This window comes from Nelumbo lutea, chromosome 6 (genome assembly GCF_056320005.1).
Source record: "Nelumbo lutea isolate HS-2025 chromosome 6, American lotus-T2T, whole genome shotgun sequence".
In the NCBI taxonomy this organism is placed as follows: domain Eukaryota; kingdom Viridiplantae; phylum Streptophyta; class Magnoliopsida; order Proteales; family Nelumbonaceae; genus Nelumbo; species Nelumbo lutea.
Window position 1 is genome coordinate 19,912,053 of NC_142689.1, and position 19,575 is coordinate 19,931,627.

The window sequence follows — 19,575 nt, forward strand, 5'->3', positions numbered from 1 at the left end:
CAATGTCTTAACTCTCAGTTTACTAAGAATTCAATAAGACACCCTAAACATTACGAAAAATTATTATAAATTAAAACCCAAAAACTATGAAAAATTTTAAATTAATATTCAGATACATAAATCAATACATTATTTATACACATGAACCATTAATTTATTGGATAGTACAAACAAATACAAAATAATCTTTATTAAGTAATGCAGGTAACTCACGTCAAAATGACCATATTAAAGGAACATCCTTCCTCGTACTCTTTCATATAAACTAGGCACCATATCAGTTTGTTACTTTGCTTTTCTCATCATAAACAATTAAAACAAAGCCTGAAGCAGAGAGAGAGAGAGAGAGAGAGAGAGAGAGAGAGAAGAGTTTTCATTCAGTCCATTTGTACTATACATTTACACCACTGCAAATGAAAAATTCATTGTAAAGAAATAGAATCTTTGAGTGATTCAAGGATAACAGCAAATTACCATGCAAACCCAATGACGTTTTACCAGATCCATAATTATAAAACTATTATGAACCTCATAGTTTGCAAGGAAACATGATTAGTCAACTGAGGCCCAACCGACTCAACTTACTGGTGGGGTTAGACCTGAGGCCTCGGGCAACCCCAGCCCAACCCCTATATTGAGTTGTTTTGTCATGCATGCATTTATCAGACTAACCCCATCCAACCCAATCTGATTATAAAAATCTGGTTATGTCAGGGCTACACTTTCTAGGATGCTAATTGGGCTCAGATTAGGGTTTAAAATACCCATGCCTCAGGTTGGGCTTGGGTTGACCTCAACTTAGCCCAATCTGCCCTGAGCTGTAGGCCGATACTCTTCATTACGTTCTGAATATATGATGTGTGACCATACCTATCGGCAATGTAGGAATGTCAAACTAACAGGAGCACTCCAACCATGAACCCTAATGCCAGAAACCGATACATGACTCAACCTGGTTGAATCGCTTGTACCAAATTATCAGTAGAGAATTCATTCTTAGCCTTGTATGGGGCGAGTTTAACTTGGAAAGGGAGTGTATTTTCTTGTTTAGGTTCGGGGCAAGGAGAGCTAAGTTTTCTCCTGTATTAATTTTAATTTCCTTTTGTACAAGTTTCCCTACCTTTCCCTATTTTTTCCTTCAAACTAAACACAGCCTTAAGGTGGCCGCCTCCTGTACCAAGTTTTCTTCCTACTTTTGACAATGGTTAACAAAATTTAAGGTGGCTGGCTGGCTGTCTTTCCACTTCAAGTAAATGTAAAGGTTTAAAAGAATCATCAATAGAGGCAAGGATGAGAAGAGCAATGAGGGGAAAAAATTTTTACTGCTACATGGGCACACTGGTTTTCAGACTGCCTAATGAGAGAGCCTACTAAACCTTTGAAAGCAAGACATAGATCCAGTTTGTCAAAGCTTTTCGTGTTTGATTTACTAGGATGCATTAAACAAATATTGATGGTGATGTTCCATATCTGTTTACCAGAAAACCGGCACTAACTCAACATCAGATAGACGTTTCCCCCCACAGAGCTTGAAATTTTGTTTGATTAAACTGTTTATCCCAAAACAAAAAAGGGTTGTGTGAAATCCATCCATTGGAGGAAACCCCTAATGTTAAGGCATTTTTTTTCCTGTTTGGCTAAAAGTAACACCTAATGGTGCCTGGCTGTCATAAAGTTAAAAAAAAATCATCTTGTCCTGATTTTTAAGATAAAATTGGTACAAAATGTTGTTCTGATAAACGACAATGGAAACCGCCACCCTTTTATCGACGTACTGAATCCACAATGAGAAACTTACAAGCGATAGGCACAGCCCAGATAGAGTGGTTGGATCCAGAAAATTATTAGTGGTGGAATTATATTACTTTCGTCCTCGGTTAATGAAACCAAAATGACATCAAGGTCAGAAACCGAAGCCAGGCTAGCCAGCAAACAAATATCTTAACTCAATGTCTACCACTAGTAATCTTCTGAATCCAATCAATGTCTCCGATATGGATACAGCAAACAAATATCTTAACTCTACGTCCACCCATTTACGCACGAAATCTTGGGCATTCGTCCATGAGTGTTTCTTCTGTTGTAAAGGCACCCTAGCATTAGTCACTCGAAGGAAATCCACTCAAAATATTTCATGAAAAACCAAGTCAAACAGACGGCACAAATTTGATTAAACTGAAGAAAAGATGCGCCATATATTCATTGAAAAACTGAGTCACACTAAAGAAAAATCAATAGATGTGTTCCCCTGTTCATTGAGGTAAATTGCAGTAACTTCCATATGTGCTTTGAGGAAGTAACCTAAATGCCAATTTACCATCATAAGCTCGCCAAACTCCTTCAAAGATAATGAAAAGAGAATTAAGTAATTTACATGATTTACAATTAGTTTGACTGAAGCATGGATTCGTCTACCCTCTGTTGTCAACTGTCACGAATCAAATTGGTGGGCTCAGTCAAAACATACTTGGGAAGTTCATACTTAGCACCTGCAATGGGAATTATGTAAGAGAAAATTCACAGGAGTTCCAGGCGATGTTCAACTACCATTAAGTACCTCTTTCATCGTAGCAGGTTGTCAAGTCAGCACTTGTAACGATGACACCTGCGCTGTCCACAATTGCTTGTGCAAGGGTCAAATCAGCTTCTGCAGCTGCTCGAAGCGCATCCCATATCTCTGAAACAATGAAAATAATCAATCTTCAATCTATTTAGATCATTGATAAACTATACATTGAAGATATGAAACATTAGACTATCATACAAAGATGATTGGCTTACTATTCTTATATGCTTCACTTGCTAAGTCACTATAAGAAAAAGACAACTACAAAAGGGGATTCTCAATCTGACCAAAATGCATACTAACAAAAAAGACAAGTCAAAATGGTAACTAGAACGTGTTCATGGGCCAGGTAGCCTGATGATCCAGCCCAACCCATTCTTTGTCAGGCTTGGATATGGTTTTGAGCCCACTGGGTTGGGCTCGGGCCCAAAACACTGGGACTGACTTTTCTCAAGCCAGGCTCAGGATTTCTCAAAACAGCCCAGTCCGTTCTTCTCTTTTCTCAAGCCACGGTGAGATCTTTTTAGTACATAAAAAACAGTGAGGAGTTTTTTTGGGGTTTGAGGTCATTTAATATAAATAACTCAGTTTTGTTGTTGAGTAAATAAAAAAAAATAATCTTCTTGCCCAATTTCCAGGCCAGGCTTCGGGCTCGGGCCCAAGCTTTGGGCTTTATATGAGGACCAAAATTGGGTCTGAACATGTTCTGTTAATATAGATGTAAAGTCCTGCCTGGTCCAGCCAGTGAACAGGTCTAATGGTGAGTAAATGACATACATAAAGAAGAGATGGCCAAGAGACAAAGGGAGACACAGAAAAATACCAATTTAAGTCTCTCAATATTATCTTGTTTGATATGTACACTTGTTCACTATGGTTTTTTGAGCCTCAAATGTGCAATTATACTTTAACGATTCCTTGAAGGTCTATTAGCTAATTTCATGGTTCTTAAAAAAATTGTTGATCTCTTTAAACTTTTCAAATATCTTAGTGAAATATCCCCAAAATTTCCCTATCTCTGCATAGCAAAATGGCCATCGATATAAAAATTGCAAACCGTGCCAATAGCTCTCATTACAAAGAAAAAAAGGGCTTGGAAGCCTAAAGGTATGAGAAGTGTGCCATCTTCCCTTCCTATGTATTTACTTTTAGCCTATGTTTGGTTTGAAGGAAAATATAGGGAAAGGAAAGGAAAGGTAAGGAAACCCATACAAGGTTTGTAAAGGTTTCCCTACCTTTCCTTTCCTTTCCCTACTTTTTCATTCAAACCAAATACAACTTTATTGTACTCAATTCCTATTGGAATGGCAAATATCATAGAGAAGATGAGAGGGTTTTCTGTGGAGAGGGTGGAGGGACAAGAAGAAAAAATTTAACCTGGTTAGTTGGAAAAAGATATACAAACCTAAGCATCAAGGGGGTTTGCATGTGTGAAGAGTGAAGGAGGTCAATATAGCCATGTTGGGAAAGTGGTTTTGGAGATTTGGAGATAATCAAGTCAGTCTTTGGAGGAGGATGGTAGCGGCTAAATATGGTTACAGAAATTCTGGTTGGGAACTAGGGAAGCCAAATCAATCCTATTGGTGTTCTGTTTGGAATGGCACTGGGAAAGCTGACGACCTTTTATTCAAGGGAATAAGGTTCAAGGTTGAGGATAGACTCGGGGTGAAATTTTGGAAGGACAGCTGGTGCAAAAACAGAGATTTGAAGAATTTTTATCCTGCTTTGTTTGAGTTAGCAACAGACAAAGAGGCTTATGTGGCAGATTATATGCAGGTGCAGAATGGAAGTGAATATGGACTCCTCATTTTAGAAGAAATTTGAATGACTGGGAAGTACAGTCACTGGTAGAATTGTTGCATTAACTGTATGGTACTCAAGTGGATATCGGAAGAGAGGATAGAAGAACTTGGGAGTGGGAGAAATCTAAAGAATTCTCAGACAAATCTTTTACAACTACATCTCCATATTGGAGGAACAATCCATCCTAGTTAATATTGTTTGGTGTAAGAATGTGCCCACAAAGGAAGCCTTTTTTTTTCCTGTGGACTCTATTTGAACAGAATTTTAACTAGATAATTTGGTGAGGAAGGGTATGCAGTGATTTAAAAGGTGTGCACCAGGCAAGGCACATTTTAATGTATGTGACTCGCCTAGTCCCCAGGCACAGCACTTTCAAAAGGCATGTACCCAGTGTGACTTTTGAAAATCAGCAATTTTTAATCCCTGAAAAAACAAATATTTTATAATTTTAATTGTCTTTTAAAAATATCTTTTATTATAATTTTAATTTTTTAAAAATATTAATATTATTATTTTTTTTTGCATTTCTGTGTCTTAACTCGAAAAGGCACAAACCTTGCGCCTCGGGCACCAAATGCCCCTTGGGCTTTTAAAACACTGTAAACCCCTATATACAGTTCCTTGGTGTACATGTTTTTTGTTTATATTAATGATATTATACTTTACCTTCTTCCAAAAAAAAAAAAAAAAACTTCAAGGCATTTGACCAATTACTGTCCTGGAAGAATTTACAAAATTATGTCCAAAACTTTTGCTCTTAGATTTAAAATATTGCATTTTCTGACTGTGGCATCTCTCCATAAAGGGGCCTGCATTTCACTCTTTGAGATGTCCCAACTCATACTCAAAATGACACCTAAAGGAGGTCATAATTTTCTGCATTACAAGGCAGGACATAATATTTCTCATCTTTAGTTGACACACAAACAAGAGGCCATTGCTTGGTTCAATGGTGAAATCTCAGTCTAGCAAGCACAAGAAACACAAGTTTAATTCTTAGAGATGCCACTGTGTGCAAAAAGCAAAAAGAAAAAAAAGGCTAAAGAATAGGTTTATAACCAGTCCACCCCTTCCAAGACCTCAGACAACTGGAATGAAGGAAGCAACAATAGGTAATGGCCCCTTTAGATGCAGGGAATAAAGTCTTGTTTTGGGAAGATGTTTGGATTGGTGAAAACTCCCTTAGAGATAGATTCCCTTCCGTTTATTCATTGTTTGAAAACAAAAGGAAAGTAATCTCTTCAGTGTTTATTGATAACTCTTGGAATTTGGGCTTGAGAAGAGGTCTAAGGGATTATGAAATGGAGATGGTTGATGATCTGATCACTCAGTTAGGGGAAGTCTTTCTAGATCAGTCTAGTGGGGATGGCAGAATTTGGAAACCTTCCCCTTCTGGATTTTTCAATTGCTCTTCTTTCTATAACATTTTGCTCCAGACTTCTAACTTTGCAATGAATTTTGCTTCAAAGGAGGTGTGGTGTAGCCCTATACCTCAAAAAATTCAGGCCTTTTGTTGGGAAGTGGTGCTGCAAAAAATCAATATCTTGGATTTATTGCAGAAAATGAGGCTAAATATGTACCTCTCCCCCCCATGTTTGTAGTCTCTGCTTGGGTTCTGGTGAAACAATTTCACACATACTAAACCTCATGTCCCTTTGTGTTCTTTATTTGGTCCTGGTTCTCTTCTCCCTTTGGCTGCAGGTGGACTCCCCCCCGCAAGTGTGGTGAGACTCTTTGATCCATCATTTTACAGGCAACCAAAGGTCCGTGGAAGGGTTATGTGGAGAGCCACTAGAGCTGCTGTATTGTGGTCAGTGTGGGAGGAAAGGAACAATAGGATCTTCAAAGATAGTTGTAAATCCAAGGAAGGGGTTGTGGAAGGAATAACCACCAAGGTTATCCATTGGTTGAAATCTTGTGATCTTTTTAAGGATTTCTCAACTTAAGGCATTTATAGAAACTGGAGTACTGTGGCAAATACAACTTCATCAAGGTGTAAAACTGGCCAAACAATTGGAGCTACAGAAAATTGAGATATAGGGGGACTCCAAGTTGGTAATTGGGTGGATGCAATCAGGACAGCTGGGAATTTGGCAATATAGACAGCTGATGAGGGAAATACTTAGCATAACAAGGGAGATGGGTGTTTGTTTCAAGTAGGCAAGGAGGTCAGCAAATGGTTTTGCTGATGCTTTAGCTAAACAAGGGACTGTAAGGGAGAGACTTTACTGGGCAATACTGTAATGGTTGGTGTTTATTAGATCAATCTCTTCTAATAAGGGTTGACTCCTGTATCTCAGTTTTAATTTTCCTTTAATGAAAGTTACCTTTTCTGATAAAAAAAGGCCCCTTTAGATGACAACGAACAGTATCGTTTTCAGAAGCTGGTCAGTCAAGGCCAAGTATTTGCTTCTTCTATTGCTTTTTTTCTAAATCCGTAATAGAGAAGCTTAACTAAGATAGGAAAATAAGAGGTACAAATGCCATAACCCTCATCCACCCACCAGCATAAAAAAAAAAAAAAAGCAAAGGGAAGCAAGACCCACATTGAGGTCTCCACAAAAGCTAACCAGCAAAATACGAAATCAGTAATAAAAAACTACAGGAATTACAGTCTACCCAATGTTGCATGGACTCTCCTGAATGGATGAAGTGTCTGTTGGACGCATCAGAAAACTATGACATTTTTTCTTTTTCTCCTATAATTCAGCATGAATACAGAAAATTTACGCAATGAATATCATATTTACTATAAAATGTTAAGTGACAATTACTATCGGTTAACACCTTTTTATAGGTTTATAATGTTAAAATTCAGACAAAAATATGGATCTTTTCAATAGTTTATACTGTTCTATAAATGTGTATGCGAGTTCTTGCTTCTTCATCTTGCCGAGTCAGAATCCTGAATGGATACGTGCTGGATTCTGATTTCTGTGTTCATATCCATGTACAACTGAGTATACCCATGAGAGACAAACTGGAATGAACATGCTACTCCCAACTCCACCTCGATCAAGATCATCTACCAGTTGCTCAGAGCAAGTATGCCTTGAAATGCAATTATCAAATGATTTAACTGACCTGAACCATTTCCTCTCCCTACTTGGACCAAACCATTTCCAGATACCTCCCTCTAAACACTTAGGACTCCACCAATTCAATCCATCCCACCCTTCTCCAATGGATTCTTCCCCACCCGGAAATCAAAAACCCATTATTTTACTAACCTGAACCTCTTCTTCAACTACTTGTTCCAAATCCATTTTCTTCAACTACTTTATCTAATATGAAGTGATCAACTTCTTCTTTACACATTTTCTTTTCTCAGAAGTTCATTCGATTATATTCTCTGGTTGTTGGGTACTTGGGTGCATAAACTAATTGAGAACCCAGAAACCTATATTCAGTAGTTCTTAAGTATCACTGAAGCTAGAAAGAACATTTTTATTTTTTGATAAGCAAGATATAAAGAACAGTTTCTTTGTACTAACAAATTTGTCAAGGCAATAATTGTTGGAAACATACAGTTATAAAGACGAGAAAACACATACATGTATAATAATCTACAACAACCTAAGAATATTAGTGCACATGAACACCTAACAAGGAAATAGAAAAGGGAAACACAAGTTCAGTTGAATTCGGATTATCTGAATGCAATGGCTATGTATCAGGCTATGGAACCAACGGTAAACCCCACACTAGTCAAAAAAATACATGAGACCCACAGTAGGAGGCTGAATGGCTGTGGGTCCCATGTGTTTTATGACTGGTGTGGGGCTTTATCATTGGTTCCATAGCCTGCTGAATAGCTATTGCATTCATCTAATCATCAAAAGGGAAGTAAAAAAAGGGAAACACAAGTTCTGTTGAACTTGGATTAGCCAAATGCAATGGCTGTGTAGCAAGCTATGGAACCAAGGATAACCCCCATACCAGTCAAAAAAATACATGGGACCAACAATAAGAGGCTGAATGGTTGTGGGCTCCATGTATTTTATGACTGGTGTGGGGCTTTATCATTGGTTCTATAGTCTGCTGAACAGCTATGGCATTCAGCTAATCATATCTCAGTTCATTTTAACTTATTAGCACCTTCTACTCTTTTTATGGTTGACGGTATGCCCTTCTTTTCAGCTTAATGAATTGGCACAAGAACAATCTATTGCCTTCAATTTGTTTATAAAGTAGAAAAGCTTGGACAATCTGTTTTGATATAAAAGCTGTAAAAGAAAGAAGAAAAGGTTTCAACTGAGGAAGAGAGAGGAGAGATAAAAGAGAATGGGAGAAAATCAGAATTAGGTCTGGCCGCCCCTTTCATTAGATTATATACTCATAAATAAAAGAGAGTACAAAGACAAGTATGCCCTTAGTAAGTCGGCTACTTGTGAGAACTTAAAAACACTCTTAACTTAAAACATAAACTAATGGGCCTAAGGCCCAATAACTCACTAACTATGCTATGTAAATAAAAAAGCATGTTATATCAGCCCAAAACTCAACAATAAATAAATGAAATTTATATTAATCAGAGAGCAGAATTACAGGTATAATCAGTATAAGCACCCATCCCTAAGAGAAGTGCAAGATGCAACCCATCCCATCATAAACAGGGAAAAAACAATTACAACCTTGCCCAATACAATTAATCCATATTCACCCCTTGCTTAATGAGAGTATCAGTGAAAGCATTGGCAATCCTCCTCACCCATTGTATTCTCTAAGCCATAATTCTTGTTAGCCACTTGATTTCTTTCATTCATTTATGTAAATGTATTGCCTTCAATTTCAACAACATATATTTTTACAAATACCAGTTTCATTACAAAATTCATGATAACTCATAAGAGATTTAACACCATCACTATGATGATTAAAAAGACAATAGAAAAATAAAGAGAGGAGGACATTCACACAATATGGGAAGAACAGCATGTTACAATCTTATATATAGATTCATAAGCTATTGTAATAATTTTAAAATCCGATATTAGATGCATTATACAACTTTTACTTTTCCTAACAAAATTCCAAAATGCATCGAATTCTACTTGCAATTGTCGTTAGCAAATTTTTAATGGTTATGTTGCAAAGAAAAAAATACCTTTCTGGCCACCATAGTGAGGAGCAGTATCCCAGAACTCCTCTCGCATCTGTCTAAGCTGTGTCCTTGTTAGTGGCTGAGAATGCTTCCAAGGCTTTGGCTTTCGGATCTTTTTCGTACTCTCTATAACATTAAAACTGACCAATTACTGTATTTTTTTTATTGGTACCAGTTACTGTATCTAACAAGCAGCAATTTAAATCTATCAAAAAAGGTCATTCTAGTTGTATTACTGTAAAGATTAATCTGACATAAGATGTGAGGGAGAGAGAGTGTACGTGTGTGCGCGCGTGTGCATTTCTATACATTGGGACATGTACAACTCTATGACCAGTTAGCCATTTCAACCTATAAACAAATTGTCATAATTAAAACAAAATATTGTAAAATACTCCATGAAAAGCTTTATGAGCAGACATCCAAGAGTACAAGGTGCTCACTGCTTGCTTAACAATGACCTCTGAGGTAGGTTTATTTTCAAAAATGCAGGCATTCCTCTCCCTCCAAATATTCCATAGGACAACTGCTGGTATAAATGCCAAATATGAAATAACCTTTCTTCTTCCACTTAATCCTTGCAGATTCTGGCTGTGAAGTAGGGCTTCCAGACTGAGAGACCAACATCCTTTTCACCCCAAAACAGCTAGAAATTTGACCTGTAGAGTCTAAGCTGCAATACAAATTACAGTGAATAAAACGATAATCTGCTACAGCTGCCTGAACACATAAAACACACTATTGAGTCTAACACCAAACCTCTCCTAATTCCATCCACCTTCATTAAGCACTTCCCTAGCATGGCTGACCAAATCAGGAATGCTACCTTGAATAGGATATGAGGTGTCCAAGTTTTGACACTAGGGAAGTTCTAGTGGGCTTCACCACTTAGGCTCTTGTAGAAAGATCACAAGGTGAAGACTTCAGAATGATCCCATATCCAGATTCTTCTATCACGATGGTTCAAGCAAGCCTCTCCTTATGGACCATCGCTAATGGTCCATTCATCTCCACCACTTCCTAATCATTCTAGTTCCCTCTCAACCTAGGATTCCACACCACCTGACCATTCTGGTGTTCAAAGTAACCTGTCCAGTTTGACTAGAGCAGGCTTTTCTTGGTTATTAGACCATGTGTACTTGGTTCCCAGTATAGGGGAATCCACAACCTCTGATTTCTCAACAAAATCAGCAAACCCTTTCATTCCCTTCCATCTTTCTTTCCAAAAAAATCTAGGCCATTACCCAATGTTGGTCCTAGCTATCTGGAGACTTGGGAGGGGTAGACTGGATACAGTCCTAACATTTGGCATATTTTTTGCACAAAGTGGTCACTCTCAGACTCTAACCCGTGTTCTCATGCTTCCCAACCTGATAATTTTAACATCTAAAATGCACTAAGGTAATTGCACCCTCCACCTTGTGTCACCAAATTCTTCCCATTGAGTGCACCTTAGAGCATCATCATTGGAACCAAACACCAATGACAGCAGCCATTTAAAGACCTCTAGCATTTGTAGGTGATTGGAAACAGAAAACTGGCCTATGGGTACAATGCTGTTGTGTATCATCATTCTTTCCAATGAAATTAATAATGCCTTTATTGCAAATCAAAGGCAGCTTCTGCCCTTTAAAGACATGGGCCTGCATTACGAGAAAAACTTAAACCGGGCAAAATTCACAAAAACACCTTATAGTGAACCCATCATTAACAAATCTCACCATGCAAGTGTGTTTACATTGAACTCCACTACTCAGGAAACTGATTGGGTTTAGCATCACACAACCTATCTAGAGTAATGGTAAAAAGTATAGAGCTAACATGTTAAGTTTCCTTTTATATCTGACGCTACATTCATCAAGCCTTGTTCCCTGAGAGAAAAGAGGGATCATGTTTGTGGGTAGGGGGAATCTACTGATACAAATTGAGTAGAAAAGGAACAAGTTTTCTCCTAGAGAAATGGTCTCTAAAGTTTCCTTAAGAAGTTTCATTCATGTTAAGAAAAAACCTTGGCATGGGGGTAGTTCCAAAATAAGCATGAGAGAGAGAGAGAGAGTACAGAAATGAAACACCAACATCCATAAGAAGGCTGAGAATGACTTCCCTAGTACTGTAGAGAGATTTGGTTAATTCCATAGTGTTGCATGGATCTCCTAAGTGACTGAAGTGTCCATGTCAGACAAGCATTGGATTCTGACACTCCATGGAATCTTAATTGACATTTTGATATGACATTTTTCCTTTGTCTACTTGCTTATTTGACATGAATGAATGGCTAATATACCCAAAGAATGCCATTTCTATAGACACCATCATTAAGTAACAAAGATAAAGTTCTGGACCTTCTTTATAGGTAGTCAGACACCCAGACATGCATCGTATTCTGATTCTTGTGCCCATGTCCATGTCCATGCAAAACTGCCATAGAGGGATCAACTCCATTGCTGATGGCTTGGGAAGATTGGGTATGGGGAATATTTTCTGTACAGCAGAAGCTCCACGCCTTTGTATTTTTTTCTTGAGAGAATCATGAGGGTATATAAAGAGACTCCTTTTGTAAATATGACAGTGCATCCCCTCATGTATTGCCTAAATAATTTCTGTCTATCGATGAATTTGTCACCTCTCCTCAGACCAAATAAATAAATGGTTTTCCACATTCAAGGACAAGACGAGGCCTTTAATGGTAGAAAATTGAAAAAGAATGAATTGGAGAATCTAAAAGATCTACAGAAGAATCATATACATTATGTTTCTCACTAACACAAGTAGCAGATTGTACATTTTGCAACAGAAGTTTATTATAGACAGAAACAACCAATCTGATCAGAATGTGTCAATAAAATACATGGTGTGGGTGGGAAAAATATACTTAGTTACTTCCAAAACTGTAGACAAGAAAACTGCTAAGGACACAGCAGAAAGAAATATAAGAATAAATAGACAGAACTTACAGAGAACTCATCATTTAACTCATTAATGGATGGGCACAGTCTTAATGTCTTATGTGATAGGCGAATACAACTTTGGCTAAAAGGAAAATTATATAAAAAAGATTAATAAAAAAATTCTATAAAACAGTTGTAAGGCCACCTTTGATATTACTGTAAGATATAAACTTAGTTCTTAAACCTTTCTATAACAATGGTATCAAACTATCAATAATAATAAAAAAAGAAATAACACGTGCATATAGTATTTCTATGTGCAAAAAAAACACAAATTCGAAAAAAAAAACAATGTTGCTTAACTTTAACCTTTTCTGACCGCAAGAAATGTCAAAAATAGCAATGTCCAGATTTTGGACAAAACTATAACAGATAAATAGTTTCTAAAACCAAATCTATCTCAGCACTACAATGTTTATGCATCAATTATGCACAAGCATATCTGATGCACCCATTTTCAAGTAAAATATGATTAAAGTGGAATAAATAAAAAAATAATCCCAGAGAGAGAAAATTATATGAAAAACACAGACAGCAATGCACAAACCCTTAAACCAATAAAACAGAAGAGCTAGTACAAATTGAAGAAAAGAGTAAAAAACAAATGCCACAATAATAATTAAAAAAAAAAAGTAGTTAACACTACAACTTCTTGATTTTTTTTTTATGCAAAAAGAAGATTAGGGCAGTACAAGTTGAAAGGGCAGGGGGAAAGAATAACTACTGATATAATAGACAAAATGTCAATAGTATGACTGATGCATTATCCAAACAAGGGGTAACTAGAGATGAGTTTTTTTGAGCTCAGTTGTAGAAGTAACACTAGGGAGAGATAGTACACTCTATGCTTTCTTTGAACTGCATGTAAAATCTGTACATCTTTCTTGTTTATAATCAATAAAGCTCTTCTTATTTATCAAAAAAAAAAAAACTTCATGAAATATTTGTACAGAATCAGTAAAAGAATGTGGTATCAAGGAACTAAGATACTCTTAAATGCATATGCAGAATTCATCTGACACAATGATGACTTTTTTCAAGGGAAAAGGGAAGAAAGGAAACAACTCTTTAATATCATGACCATAAACACAAAGTAAAAAGCAGTGATTGTGGGTCTTTTCCTTCTAAACATTTTTCCCTACATGCAACTGGGTGCACATACATGAATAAGATGAAGATGAGGGAATTCACTAACACCCAACCATATCATACTCAGCATGCAAACATTTTCACCCCAATTTTGCTACTTATCCACCGGGTGCACATTTATGAATAGGATGAAGACGATGGAAAGTCGAAAACCAAACTGAACCAAATGCAACATGCAAACAAATCCAGCCACAGTTTGCTACTTGTCCACCAAAAGTTTGTCAACTTAAAATATCTTAACCTGACAGAGTGCTACAAGGTGCACAAAAGCACCTAAAAATGCATGTGAGCCTCTAGACAAGAAAAGTGATTACCCAAAGAAAATTTCTGGTTAATAGGTAAGTTGCATATCTGCAAGTATCTCAGCATTACTACCTGTGTAATGATCTGATTAACATAACATATATATGGGGCCATTTTGAAAATTATATAATTTTAACTACCGAGTATTGTCTAATCATGAGATATTGCTAAAACAAGATACAAATAGAATGCAACACCACAGGCTAATGATGACAGCTATGATGATAGGAATGGCACTAAGAACCCTGGGATGGAGAATGCATAGAACACTATGAAATCGAAACGCGATCCCATTTATATAAATATCATATGAATGAGAGAGAGAGAGAGAGAGAGAGAGAGAGAGAGAGAGAGAGAGAGAGAGAGAGAGAGAGGGTGTCCTTAGCATGGCTGCTGGAAGAAGGGAGGAAAAGGCCTCAAGATCTATGCAAAGCTTATGAGATTCTTACACAGATATACCAAAAGCACCATATTGAATGTGTTCATATTCCTATGAAATTTAATGATTCCAGAAACATCAGAGAAATTTATCTGTCAGATGGATTGATTCTGGAGTGTCAGCATAATTGTTACAAAAGGAATGTTTTTGACAATAGGAAAAAAATCATAAAAAATTAAATCAGCACTATGGTTACAAAAATTAAGTTTTAAATAGAGATAACCAACTCCTTATAAGGTATTAAAAACCTCATCGGTTACATATGCAATAAGCAAAGTATATTATTTTTGAAATCAAAGTAACCTAAAAAAACATATTCCGACATGCATGAAATAGTCTGATAGCAGGGTTTTCCTTTCTCATTTGGTTTTCTGGCATATTTTACCTCAATTAGGGAGTGCACATGCAAGCTTGTGCCTAATATAACCAGTGTTTTAAAAGCACTAGGCACAAGGCACAAGGCGAGGCATGTGCCTTTTCGAAGCAAGGCGCAAAAATAAAAAAAGAAATGCTAAAAAATGAAAAAAGGTCAGAAAATTCAAAAAAAAAGCCAAAAAATTCAAAAAAATATTAAACATAATATTAATAAAAATATAAACTAAAATTTTAAAATAATGTTTTGAAAAACCTATTGTCTAAAATTAAAATATATAAACATAAGATGTAAAGCATATTCAAATGAGAATTTATATAAAACATTTTCAAGCATGTAGAACCTCTAATCTCTTTTTTCACCCAATTGCAGTACTTCACATAGCTAATGTAATGTAAAACATATTACATTCCTGATTCTACAAGCCGGCTTTGTGCCACGCCCCTCGAGGCAAGTCCAAACAAGTCCACGTTAGGTCTTAAATTCTTAGTTTTTACACAAAAAATAATGATTTTATAGTTTTAATTGATTTCTAAGAAGACATTTTATTAGGACGAATGAATGAACAACATTACCAAATTGGGGGTTCTTGGAGCTTCGGTTGCGCCCCCAGCCCAGCCGTTATGTTAAAAAAAAAAGCAAAAAAGCGCCAAATTTTCAAAAGGCGCACGCCTGGGCTGAGGTGCAAGGTGCACCAGGTGCACCAGGCCTACGCCTTTTGAAAGGACTGTGCCTAGGCCCTAGGTGAGGCGCATACCCTGAAATGCGCCTCGCCTGTGCGCCTAGGCGCGCCTGAGGCATGCCATTTAAATCACTGAATATAATTCTGAGTTCATAATTGACCTCTTCTATATTTAGCAACCAGCTTGTGCTAGTTTAGACAATTATGAAAAAGTTAAAACTTAAAACTAGAAAAAGCAAAAAATAACTTGAGCAGTGAGCACCATGAATCACGATGGCACAAACAAGAAAGTAGTTAGGTGGGTCTCTTACTAAGATAGCATAGATTTAAAACAATTTACCTACGTTCAACCGTATAATCTTCCCCTATAAATATTTGAATTACAATGACAAAGTCCAAACAGGTAGCAGATGCAGATCGCATGTAGTAATCAATCAGAATTAGTCCTTTAAAGGCCAAAATCAAAGGGCAGGCATTTATCAAGGAAGGCTTACCATTCGCACAACACTAACAAAAATACCCGATAAGGTGGAACCGTGGAATTCCAAAGAAACTCAAGATTAGATATAACAGTAAAGAAATTTTCCGCACCAAGCAGAACGAAAACATGAAATTGGCTCATTCTTAAGAGCATACAGTTAATACAGGTACATGAATTACTCAAGACAGGTGAAACTACACAAAACAAGCGGTAGTTGCAGAGCCTTTTCCCTTGTTTTTTTTTGCTTCCATTTCATAGCAAATCATCATCACTCGCATTGTACCAGTAGAAATAACAATTCATCTAATCGCATCTCAAAGAAATATAATTACAAGAAATACGATCTCGAACCTGAGAAGAGACTCAAGAATTGAATCGACTACAATAAACAAATGAAATCAAAGAAAAGCTAAACGTGTGAAACGATGATAACTTGCATGGAGGTGAACTCACCGCCTCCTTTGCTCTGCGAGGATCCAGCACAACCCATCGCGTCTCACCAAACAACCAGATCAACAGAAACAAAGCAGAAAAAAGCTCAAAGAAGCTTCATCAACACAAGTCGAATGAAGCTTGTACTGCAAGCTCACTCCGCCGTCACATATCAGTGTGACGAATCCGGCGAAAGTTCCGGTATGAATTCCAGAAGTTCAGAGGAGGAAATCAAGGACGAATCAAGGCTCCAGAGGTCAAAAGACAAAAAACTGGCAAATAATAATAATAAAAAGAGAATAGATGAGAGAGAGAGAGAGATTAGAAGGAATAGATTAGAATTTAGAAGGAAAAGAAAAGAAAAGAACGACCAGAGTGAAAAATAAGAGAGGAAGGAAGAGTAGAGAAAGAAAGCTGTCACAAGAGGGGGTGCTTGATTTTTCATTTTTGTGTACGTTTCTCGCGCGAGTTAGCGATTCAATACGCGCGCTATCATCGGTATCTACTACGTGTTTATTATTCATTGGCAGAAATAAAAGGTCATACTTTTCGGTGTGTAAACTATCCCATCACTGATAAAAACGTAGTGCGTACACGATTGACTCAATGAAATGAAGTAGATTGAATCATTAACCCAGGTAGAAAGCTCTCGCCGAGTCACTCGCTGGTCTTTTTGGCGTACAATGAAGACCGACGGCGAAAAAACTTCTGATACGAAACCAGTCACGCCCCACATGGTTTTGCCGTTTTATATCCACCGTCAGAAGGAGCGTTTGCTGCTTTTGAAAAGAAGCGGTACCCGACGATACTTTTTCCTGGTTTTTACTTTTTACCACGTCCAATTAAAAACAAAAATCGGAGAAAGAAGTGTCAAATCGGGAGTCCGGATCTGCCAGCTCTCCTCACACCGACCTCACTGCATGTCCCGGCCCGACATGAGGAACCAATGTTTAAGAAAACGGGACGGGTATAGAATGGGAGAAGAACGAGGTTCATGGGTAAGAACGGGATTAAATGGGAGGTTGAACCATGATGATGTGGTTCAACCTCCCATTTAATATACATACATATTTTTAAGAACGGGTATGTATGCATATACATACATATATATATATATATATATATTATGTATCATATAAATATTATATATAATATATTTTTAACTTTTAATATATTAAAATATAGTAGATAGATGGCAAGTTCTTTAATTTTTAAAGCAAATGATTAGGTTTTAAGTCTTTTATTCATATTTTCTTTAAAATACGTGTATAATAAAGTAATATGTACAACAAAGAATTATTAGTTGACATAAGTAAAGAGGTTGCTTAATGATAATTAAGCAATATATGGAAATTAAAAGTCATGGGTTCAAGTCTTACCAAATTCATTTTAAAATTTCAATTGCTAAGGACTTGAGTAGTTTAAAAAAAAATCGGTACCAGTTCACCAGTTTCCAGTTAAACTGGTCAGTTAGCGAGTTTTTATCGATTTTTTATCAAATGCAGTTATTAGGGTATGACCGAACCAACCAAGGTCCTAAGTCATGGTTCAATCGGTCGAGTCGCACATGAGGAACATTTCTCAGAACATCTCTCATACTTGTGTTTATTATTCATGGGGAGATGTTCCCAATACACAGTGGGACGTGGCTGTGATAAGGAGAAAATCCCAAATCTCAAATTGGAAACATGGGCTAATTAGAGTAGTCCATGCCAGTTCATCCCACATATCATGCTGATGTGGGTATATCATAGTTTCCATTTAGTTTTTTAGTGAGTTACACATAGAAGATGCCAAAGCATGCCAGTTCACATCAGTGCCCCATAGCACATCCCAATCGTGTATTGGGAACATCTCCAAATGATAAGTACGAGAAATGTTCCCAATGCACACTAAGATGTGCTTGTGGTGCACTGATGTGATTTGCAAGCTAACACCAAGAGGGAAAGAGCTCAGTAGATTTTTTCCTAAATCTGAACCCGACCCAACATGAAATAACCCTTAACTCGATCCAACTAAATGAAGATGGGTGTCAAATAAAGATGACAATTTTCCCTGCACTTATCGGGTACAACCCGATCGGGTCAGGTAAAGAGGATGCTTTGGAGGGGATGGGGATAGGAAAGTTTAGGATACCAGATCGAGGTAGGGGACAAGGATGGGGAGTGAAACCCTTGTCCCACCCCAAACTCAATATTTTAAATATATTTATATATAGATATACTTTATATTTAAAATTTTAAATATTATTATACATATATTATTATTTGACTAATGGGAAAATCTATGATACCTGAAGGACATGATAATAGAAGAGCTTTGACCAATCAAAGCATCCTGTGAATTTTGATGAATATGACCTAATGGGTGACCTCTTTTGTGATATTGGTTGACAATCAAAACATCATAACAATGGTGCTCTAGTAGCGATTTTGAAAATAATTTGTATTAAGACTCAAATCATATTAATCTTTTAGGTCCCATTCATTTTTCGGTAAGTTACTTACCCAAGTTAATGCATTTACCCGAGTAAGTGTTTTCCAGGGAAGACTTACCCAGGTAAGTGCATTTTCCCGTGTTCTTTTATTTCCCATGTAAATAAGGCAATAACCATTTTAGCCATAAAAATCCATTATTAAAAGGGACATTTTTGTCCCATTCAAGTGTTGACAACTTTCCTCCTAGGTGGGAAAGTTATTTACCCACCTAAGAGATGGGCATGCCCAGGGAAAATAAACTTTCCCTAGTCCCCACATAAACCTAATAAAAGAACATGGGTTTCTTGGTCAATGGGAATTTGACCAACTTCCCCCCCCCTCAAAAATTAAAAAAAAGAACGCCCCCTTAAGTGCATTTAGTAGTAATGGACGGAGGTGAAAAGTAGGAGGGATTAAAAGCAATGGAGGATAGGTTCAACCATACAAAAAAGGATTGTATGGAGAAGTAATAGTGGACAAGTAGATGAATGTCCATGGGATGTGCAAAAGGTGAAGAATTTTTGTCGAGGCAACAAGTTGAAAGCAAATTGATTGGGAGAAGTGCTCTAAATCTACTTTAAGAAATCAAAGGTATGAAATTTTTTTAGAGAATAAACCATGGTTGGTTGGTGAAAGGTTACTCTTTATTATTGCGTAGATGGTACTGAAGAGCCAACACGAAGAGAATGGGTTTATGAAATTGTCTCTTACAATCATAATATTAGGAGTACCATTAGAGAAAGACGGGTTGGGTTGTGGGGGCAAGAATGGTTAAATGTGTTAGAGAGCTGATAAAAAATCAAAAATAAATTTAAAGG

The 19,575-nt window shown here is 36.9% G+C and overlaps 1 protein-coding gene across 1 annotated transcript; it reads right to left on the reverse strand.

Annotated features, from left to right (window-relative positions):
• Positions 1-2,170: 2,170 nt before the first annotated feature.
• Positions 2,171-16,733, reverse strand: LOC148847780 (uncharacterized). Its single transcript, XM_088950312.1, has 4 exons — positions 16,302-16,733; positions 9,477-9,599; positions 2,558-2,677; positions 2,171-2,489 (listed from the first exon to the last, which is right to left on the reverse strand). Exons 1-4 carry the CDS (start codon positions 16,336-16,338, stop codon positions 2,425-2,427), a joined length of 345 nt encoding a protein of 114 aa, XP_088806438.1. The 5' UTR covers positions 16,339-16,733; the 3' UTR covers positions 2,171-2,424.
• Positions 16,734-19,575: the final 2,842 nt, after the last annotated feature.

What these genes read in the sequence shown, in the direction of transcription:
- LOC148847780 (XM_088950312.1), bottom strand. Translation starts at nt 16,338, where the DNA reads ATGGGTTGTGCTGGATCCTCGCAGAGCAAAGGAGGCG. An exon ending in CTCGCAGAGCAAAGGAGGCG is followed by an intron (nt 9,600 to 16,301) that starts GTGAGTTCACCT and finishes TTAATGTTATAG; the next exon opens with AGAGTACGAAAAAGATCCGA. An exon ending in AACCTGCTACGATGAAAGAG is followed by an intron (nt 2,490 to 2,557) that starts GTACTTAATGGT and finishes TTCCCATTGCAG; the next exon opens with GTGCTAAGTATGAACTTCCC.